At 42.7% G+C, this 8,658-nt stretch overlaps 2 protein-coding genes across 2 annotated transcripts; one reads left to right on the forward strand and one right to left on the reverse strand.

The window, feature by feature from the left end:
- Positions 1-57: 57 nt before the first annotated feature.
- On the forward strand, positions 58-1,469 carry LOC108606964. Its single transcript, XM_017997526.2, has 2 exons — positions 58-323; positions 379-1,469. The coding sequence occupies exons 1-2, from the start codon at positions 130-132 to the stop codon at positions 1,409-1,411; spliced, it is 1,227 nt and encodes a 408-aa protein (XP_017853015.1). The 5' UTR covers positions 58-129; the 3' UTR covers positions 1,412-1,469.
- On the reverse strand, positions 1,466-2,566 carry LOC108606965 (E3 ubiquitin-protein ligase MARCH5). Its single transcript, XM_017997527.2, has one exon. It carries the CDS (start codon positions 2,473-2,475, stop codon positions 1,531-1,533), a length of 945 nt encoding a protein of 314 aa, XP_017853016.1. The 5' UTR covers positions 2,476-2,566; the 3' UTR covers positions 1,466-1,530.
- Between the last annotated feature and the right edge of the window lie 6,092 nt (positions 2,567-8,658).

Below are 8,658 nucleotides of genomic sequence, written 5' to 3' on the forward strand. Positions count from 1 at the left end.
TGTAAATATTGATTGTTGATTTTGCGCGTCATTTTCCCATTTTGTAAGCAGCAATCGTTGAGTTTCAGTTTGTGTTATTTTTGTTTTTTTGTTTCTAAATTATAAATTGTATAAGACGTTGAATAAGTTATGCAGCAGCAAAAGTTTGAGTCAGCGTCGAATTTAGAAACGCTGTTGAATAAATTTATAGGTCAAGGTGATGGCACAAAGGCAAAAGATGAAACTGAAGCGGAAGCGGAAACGAAAGCGCAAGAGACGCTGCTGCAGGAGTTTAATGCAAAGCGGCGAGATGAGCTCGAGCCAGAGCCAGAGCCAGACATAAGGTAGACATGGCGCCAACAATTGCTTAGCAAACATTGATACAATTTTGAATTGCAGATTGACGCCGAGCAATATTACGCTGCGTGCCGATGAGCATCAACAGGAGCTGCAAATTATTGATGCACAGATCAGGCTAAGGGCGCACACCCTGCGACGCTTCGATGAGATCAGCCAGCAGCTGCAGCAGCAGCACAGCTGGAGCAGCGAGGCGCGCATGCTGCTGTTTGCCGCAGCAGCAGACAGCGATAGCTATCGCAGCAGTCTGGTGCCTGTGCCGCCGCTGTTCATGGGCAACAGCTACTATGATATTGAGGGAGTGCGCAGAATTGTGTCCAGCTGGCCAAGCTGCGCCACATTGCAGCAAAAGCTGCGCGCACATGGCCGGCTCAAGAGTCTGGCAGCGGAGGCAAGCAGCATTGAGCTGCTGCACTGGGTGCTGGTGCGGCAGACGCAGCCCAAGCTGCGACAGCTGCACGTTACACAGCTGCGACGCATATGCAATAAGCTGCAGCTAAAGCCGCCGCCGCCGCTGCCACGCCCACAGCAGCTGCTGGTGGTCATAAGTCATGCGCAACGCTCGAAGGCGCATGGCCACAGCGCATGGCAGCATCTCTATCTGGCCTGTCCGCTGCACTTGCTCTATCGCTTGCTGGCCACAGGCGATGTGGACGCGCAAGCTGCGCCACAGCTGCGTCTCTATGCATTGCCCGAGCTGGCGCTGGCACAAGCTGCACAGTTGCAAGCACAGCCCAGCAGCTGGGCGCACTCACGCTTTGGCCGCTCGCTGCGCTGTCTGCTCATCTGTCAGCTGCAGCAGAGCAAGCAAGCAACGGAGCCAGCTCCAAGCGAATTCCTAATAAGCGATGCCAGCAATCTACGTGCGCTCTATTTGCTGTTCTATGATAATGAAAATGCGCTGCAATCTGCTGCTGCTGCGTATCCCAACAACATTTACGCCAGCAGCAGCAGCAACATCAACGAACAGCAGCAGCAGCAGCAGCCGCCCCTATGTGGCTTCTGCATTGTTGCACACTGGCTCTTGGGACGCTTGAAGCAGCTGCTCTGGCGACGCCCAATTGCAGTATTTTGACCTTAACTATTTTGTAAATTATCAGTGGCTATTGCAATAAATAGAAAATTTCACTTTACGCCAGCAACTCATTTTTTATAACGTAAACAAAATCCAAGCAACAATACCAAATATTTATGCTATGTTGTTGTTGTTGTTGTTGTTGTTGTTGTTGCTGCTGCTGTTGGCTGTGGATTATCCGGCGTATAGTCGAGCACATGACGATGTCGCTTGCGATGATATTGACACTGGCGCACATAGATGCAAATGGCGCCCTTGATAGCCTCGAACGTAAGCGCGCCCAGCAGAAAGGCGAGCAGCTTGCTCTGAACGCTGCCATAGAGCGTCTGGCCCAGCACAACGGCAAATGTGGGCAGACTGAGCGTAATGCAGAAGCGACAGGTGGCACGTTCAATATTCTCCACGTTCAGCATGCCGCCCTGCAGCAGCTCATCGGAATCGGCCGGCTCCAGGGCATCGTAGTAGTCATCGCCCAATGGCGCGCCTGGCAGCAGCTCGCCGTGCTCATCATAGTGCTCGCCAGCCAGTTGCTGCCGCTGTCGACGTCGCAGCCAGTGTATAAGCCAATTGTTCCAATCGATGCGTCGCAGCAGCAACAGCGCCGCCGGCACCGACGGCAGCACAATCATCAGCAGCGTCGGATCCTCCTTCATCAGTCGCATGCTCGCTTTATAGCCAGCCACCTGATTGAGCGTCAGCACGCCGTAGGTCAGTGTGGCTATATAGGCAACAGTGGCCAGCATGCCCAACAATATGCTGGGACAGACAACGCCATACGCCTTGTCCAAGCGCTCGAGCAGCGCATCGAAGCGACAAACTGGCGGCATTACTATCAAGTATTCCGTATGGCAGAGCGGGCAGCTGACCCGCGTTTCGGGGCTGCTCAGCTGCTTCTCATCGATCCAGCGACTGAGGCATACCTCGTGCACCCAGCGATTGGTTCTGCGGCACTTGCAGGGCTGCAGCCAATCCTGGCGCAGCACATCCACATCGCCGTTCAAGCATATCCAGCAGATGCGTTCATCTCTGCCGCCATGAACACGACTAAAGCTGCTCGACTCCATGGCTATGGCTACGCTTCAAGTGAGTTTATATTCCTTTTGTTTTAACGTTTACGCTTTTAGTTAATTTAGCTTTGCAATTAATTCATTTTTTCATATGATTATAATAATTTGTTTTCTGTTTCTGTGTGGCAGCGCTTTAAAATTTGATAATTTAAAAGTTTCAACACCAAAATCAATTTGTTTTGTATTTGTTGTAAACAAATGAAATGAAGCAAAAGCAACGCATGCTAGTTTTAAAACTAAAAAGTTTAGAAAAAATCTATTTAATCGATATTTAATTAATGAGTAATGAGCATAATTTATAGCTTAAGCTTGCCAGGCATTGCAGCCTAGATTCCCCTAACCAACACACTTGTGTTCTGATTGGCGTGGTTTACTTTTTGCGCCACAGAATGTGGCACAAGCCAACAGGTTTTGGGCCAAACTTGAAAGCGGCCAAGCAAAAAATAGGCGAAGGCCAATGGCGAGCTCAAAACTGCATGTGCAAGTTGCAGCTTTCAAGATTCACATATAGAGAGCAATATATAGCTTTAGTTAATGGGCGTCTTAGCCTTGACTTACCGCTACAAAGTTCAAGTTCAAGTTCACACACGCACAAAGCACTAAACAAAAAATTAAGCTAATTTATCGCTCAGCTCAGCACAATTATAAACTTAGTTTTTTATTTTCATTTAACAACATTTTGTAAAGTTTTTTGTTTTCGATTTTGCAGCTACGCGAACGACACTGAACTTGTCGACTCGAAAGCAGAAGAACATTTGGCCAAGCCAAGATCCATGGCTAAGAGAACAAGGCAAGTTGCCAAGGCTGCTCAAAATGCCTTTCCATTCCACTTTTACCACTTTGGGGCAAGTTGCCAAACGGTAAACAGCAGCAGCAGCAGCCAGTGCACCTCAATACAATTGGGCCAAACGCGAGCAGCTAAAGATGAAAATTGCGAGATGAAGATGCTGCCCACAGACAACGCAGACAGACAAACTGAACTAGTTAAGTGGACAGTTGAGCGCTGGCTCTAGAGAAAGGGAATTGCTTTGCGCTCTAAGCGCTAACTGAACTGCTTGGCTTGCATTATATCAAAAGCCTGTGCTATTAATAATATATACAGATTTTTTTGCTTTTAATTTTAAGCAATTCTGCATATCCTATAACGAAGCTGAGCGTCCAACGCTTCTAATTGAAGAAACAAGCAGTGTTAGCTTAGTCCATTCTTCACTCTATGCCTGGAGCTGCAGCTAGCCAAACAATTGGCATCTCCATGCCAAGAGTAAGAAATCTACATCGATTTCTTTTCAAAAGTCTGTTTTTATTTTTCTTTTTTATTTACAGCACAATGTGTACGAGCGGCGCCTGCCCAGCTCCAAGGATCATCCACAACAATGCTGGCTGCTCTATACTGCAGCAATTACATTATTTTAATTTTAATATTACTTGTATATTGTATATTTGTATATTCGTTTTGCTTATTACAAAATAAACTGCATGTTAATCAAATTAAATATGTGTTATTATTTGTAGAAATATAAAAAAAAATACTGCAAGTAAAACTTAAAATTTGTATGCAAGTAGCTTATTATTCTTGGCAGGATGCGGCTGCATTTCCCAGAATTTTTGGTTTCCTGCACTCGCAGGACAAGACGCATTCAAATTTGGAAAATCTAAGAAATTGACAATGACGCGGGCTAATCAAAAAGGTAAATAGACATAGCATGGCCATATCCTGCAGCATTTTTAAAATTTTTGGAACTCTCTATCGATCTGCATTAAAATTTGAAAATCTAAGAGATTCAATTTTTTGACAAAGTTCATGAAATTCGGGAAAGTTGTAGAATCCAAAATAAAATGATACAACATTGTTTCTAGCATCATCTAATACAGTAAACAATGCCAAGTTATGATCAATAAAGTCGCAAACTTGACTTTTGTTTGACTTTAAGCCTTTAAAAAGCTATAACTGAGCTAATAAGAATCCGATTGGAATGTTTTAAAGCATTTTATGTTGGCATATATAAATAAATATAAATTATAAATTATTTGGCAAAGCTATGAGCAAAAGAGTAAACAAACCAGAATATATTGAGTAAAATATCAAACTTTGATAAGATCTAACTTGGCTAAATGACGTCAGATGTTACGAGTTTTATAGCTTTTTATACGCGTAAGTAGCATCCCAACTAAACTGCATTTAAATTTAGAAAATCCAAGAGATTCGATTTTTTGCAAAATGTAAGAACAAACAAAGACTTAGGCAACGAACTTGCTCCTCCACCAATGTTAAGTCAATAGCAATAAATTGTACAACATTTTGTATAAAAATAGTATTGTTTATTAATCGCGATTTGGTCTCTGATTTAAATGATTAATTAATTACGATTAAACGCTAATTTGTACATATAAATGAGTCGCAAGCAGCATTTTATTATTATTGTATAGAATTTGAAAGGCGCAACTCATTAGCTCTCTCGCTCTCTCTCTCTCTTTCACTTTGCACTCTCACTCTCGTTCTGTATCTGTGTTATTCTTTGTAATCGATTTCGTTTATTCAGTTGCTTGTATATATCATAGCTGCTGCTTCTTATACTTCCTATTGTTAGTAATATGTTTTACTGGTATGCAACACATAAGGCAAATTACGCTATGATTTCTATATAGGCATTATCGGATTTGTATATTGCTTTGCTTGGATTATAATATTAATTAACTTGTTTTTATACTGTTTGTTTAGAATGTGTGGGGGCAGCTTCAACAACAATTTGTCTAAATTATAAATATACATTTGTGTTTGTCTAAATGTTTACAATAGTTTTGTTTTATAACAAATCAAAACAAAGAGAACAAGCAACAAAGAGTTACGCTGGCCTTATATATAGCAACAATACAAAGCAAAATAAATAAGTTGTATAGAATGCTTTGACTGATTTCATTTGACATACATATTGCCGCCGCTGCTGCTGCTGTTAACTAATTAATTTTTTAATGTATATAAGCTTTATATTTGTATATATTTATACTAAGATCTGCTGTTTTTATATATATAAACACAGGCAATGTTAGTCAAACGTTTTGCTTGTGTTTTTTTGTGAAAAATTTGCAAATTTTTATATGCATTACTTAGGGCTAAGTCGTTAGTTTGTATATAAATGGGGGATTACAAATCAAACAACGTTCTCTAATTAAGACGCTATATAATATTTGTATTTATATATATGCATATATGTTTGTTTTTTGATCAGACTTAAAAATGGAGTTATTGGTATGGTGTTTAGCATCAATTCTGCTGCTTCTTAGCATCAACATCATCATCATCATCATTATCATCATGTGGTCTGGTGTATACCTTAAGGCTGGGAGCAACATTAAAGCATTTGGAGACAGTCGTTAATATATATAAGCTATGTATATATATAAAATAGCAATACATCAAGTGCGCTTCGTTTACAATTCAAGAAATTGAGGTCAACTTAATTGTCGTTAAGGCAAAATTGCACATCGGTGCTTAAGTTTATGGCTAGTTGCTGTTGTTGTTGAAGACTTTAGATGGTAACTAAAGTTATCCATGGAATTTTGATAGCCCTTGATAATCTATATTTAGCGAACATTAATAGCTTTAACCTTATTTTACATGGCTTGGTTAATAATCTAAACTTATTTTATGCTTATTCATAATCTATATAGTGTTCAGTTGTTCAACTATGTATGTATGTATAACATCCCTGCGTAAAGTTTATTTCCATAATACGTATTGTATTGAGACTCATGAACTTCTACTTATAACTAAAAGTTTTTGCAGCTCTATATCTCTTATTGTATAGTTTCGTGAAGTACGCTATGTCGTGTTGACCGGCTTTCAATGAATTTTCATAGTTATACAATTATATATCAAAACACAGTTATTAAACGTGCACATTCTATCACACGAGATTCGTGTTACAAACAGTCTTAATCTCGGAATGTGACGCTAATGGCACCCAGTCTCGAAAAATGCGAATACATGGATGAACATAATAGAGATGAGACTGATGAACTAGATTGATTGTCTGTGTTTATATACGCACAATGCGCCGTCGCTGTCCACTCGATTGCGCTGTGCTTTCATTTATACAGATCGCTTACTCGGTGTGAAGTCGGCGGAGCTGGCTCGGCGATGATGCGCTTGGCGACAAGAGAAAATACCACGATATGATGTACACGCTCGTGTCGGATGGCACAGGTCCAGCGAGCTCGCGTAAGTCTTCTTTGCACAATATGAGACAGACGGGGACTCTGCCGCGACATTGACGGTGACAGAGTCGCAGGTTCGCAGCAGCAAGAGGCGTTAGCAAGCCACGCACGCGAGCTGGATGACATCGCTTTTGCAGCGATGATTGTGACACCTTGGATGCAATCACAATTCTCGTGCTGGAAGCGGTCTCGATTTTGGTGCTGCATGCTATCTCCAGTCAGTGTTCGCACTGACAATGCGAACAGTCTGCGCCGCTAAGACGTTGCCACGAGGCAAACAACAGAACTTAGTTGTACTTCTCCATATTAAGCAGTCTCTCTCTGCGTCTGAGAACGGCTGGGCCTCGAAACGCGAAGCTAGTAGGCTAGAGTACAGCGAAAAAGACGATGACTTTCTCGCAGCAGCTATGATGGCGTTCTCATGCAGGTTAAGGCGAGACGTTCGACTCATTGCCTAGCGTCCGAGCGATTTCCAGTGCCGTTAGCCGCGATAAGCGGAAAGTCTGGAAATGGGCCGTGCGCTCGTCCGTGTTGGCGCGATGTTTTTCTCGCATGAAATCACGTAGAAAAGCAAAAATTATATAAGCTCTTCTACAGAACCAATCAGTCACAGTGAATGATGTCATAGCCATGATTGGGTGAAATCTCTTGATCGATATTATAGCAGGCAGCAGTTCTGCTACTCTGCTGAGCAGGCTGTTGTCTGTCTCGCGCTCGCCCGGCTGCTTGTATCTAGCTTTGTAAGCAAGATTTGTCGACATGTACAATGCTACGATAGTGAGCAAGAACATGGCGCGATTAGGCGCGGTGCCAAGCAGGCCCCGATAGGTGTGCGTTATATTCAGGACATGCACCTTGAGCTGAGTCTCATCTTGTACTCAGCGATCGCACCGTATGCCGAGCATTGAGACTAATTTCAGGTTGTAGCACGGCGCAAACATATCTTATCTGTACCAGCATGGCACGGACATTGACTCGAAGCTTGCTGGTGAAGTCGCATACGACCTCGCTCTGCTCATGCTGGCGATGTAACCACATTTGTGCGTTAGCTCTTAATAGCATTATGCTCACATGCTGCCCACATATTATTTGTCAGATCTAAGGAACATGTGCCCATGAGTGGAGCAGTACAACATTCTTAAACTCATGAAACATTTCCTCAAAGGTGCCGCATCTACTATGCTCCCTAGTGTCTATCCCGAAGAATTTGAAGTTGGTCACTATCGATTAAAGAAGCAAGTCTTCTTACTGACATCTCACATGCCAAGCACTATACGACGTATTTAGATAGATGTAGTTTCTGAATCAGATTATTTGTGAGGGTGTACTGATTCTCTCACAATCGTCACCGCAGCATAGACCATGCTTTGATTTTGTGATGGACAAACGGCTGTACCTCTCACAATTGGCGGCGGTTGACGACAGTTATTGCCTGCCTAGACCGGCTGGAGCTATCGAAGCGGCGCACATCACACACACAGGCGCATAAATATACGTAAAGCTGACATGTATTTAGTTCATCCAGTATCGAGGCTAGGATACGATGATCTGAAGTCGTATGAGATAGTCCCAGGATATGATCTGCAGTCTCGTCTACATATATAGCCAACATGTTTCAGTTCGAGGCGCAATAGGACAAAGTAGTTGTGAAGTCACGTATTAGATAACAATGAGCGATATAAGTATAAAGTTCAGGCAATTAGTTGAGACACAGTGGGTGTCTATATTAACTCGAGCTATAGTGGCCATTCGCCTTGATCTAGGCTCGGCTACGTCGTTGAGTTATCTCGACGACATAGAGCTCTGTCGGAATTGGATTTAAGTTCTTGCTGCTAAGCTTGAACCAGATCGCGTGCGATCGAGTCGTTTTGGCTTGTGTATCCTTCGCATATATAAATACTCTTGCAAGCACTTGCATGGCGGTGTGCTGGGACGCACAGCAGTCTAATGTTTGCTGCATCTGTG

This window comes from Drosophila busckii, chromosome X (genome assembly GCF_011750605.1).
Source record: "Drosophila busckii strain San Diego stock center, stock number 13000-0081.31 chromosome X, ASM1175060v1, whole genome shotgun sequence".
In the NCBI taxonomy this organism is placed as follows: domain Eukaryota; kingdom Metazoa; phylum Arthropoda; class Insecta; order Diptera; family Drosophilidae; genus Drosophila; species Drosophila busckii.

What these genes read in the sequence shown, in the direction of transcription:
- LOC108606964 (XM_017997526.2), top strand. Translation starts at nt 130, where the DNA reads ATGCAGCAGCAAAAGTTTGAGTCAGCGTCGAATTTAGAAACGCTGTTG. An exon ending in GAGCCAGAGCCAGACATAAG is followed by an intron (nt 324 to 378) that starts GTAGACATGGCG and finishes TTTGAATTGCAG; the next exon opens with ATTGACGCCGAGCAATATTA.
- LOC108606965 (XM_017997527.2), bottom strand. Translation starts at nt 2,475, where the DNA reads ATGGAGTCGAGCAGCTTTAGTCGTGTTCATGGCGGCAGAGATGAACGC.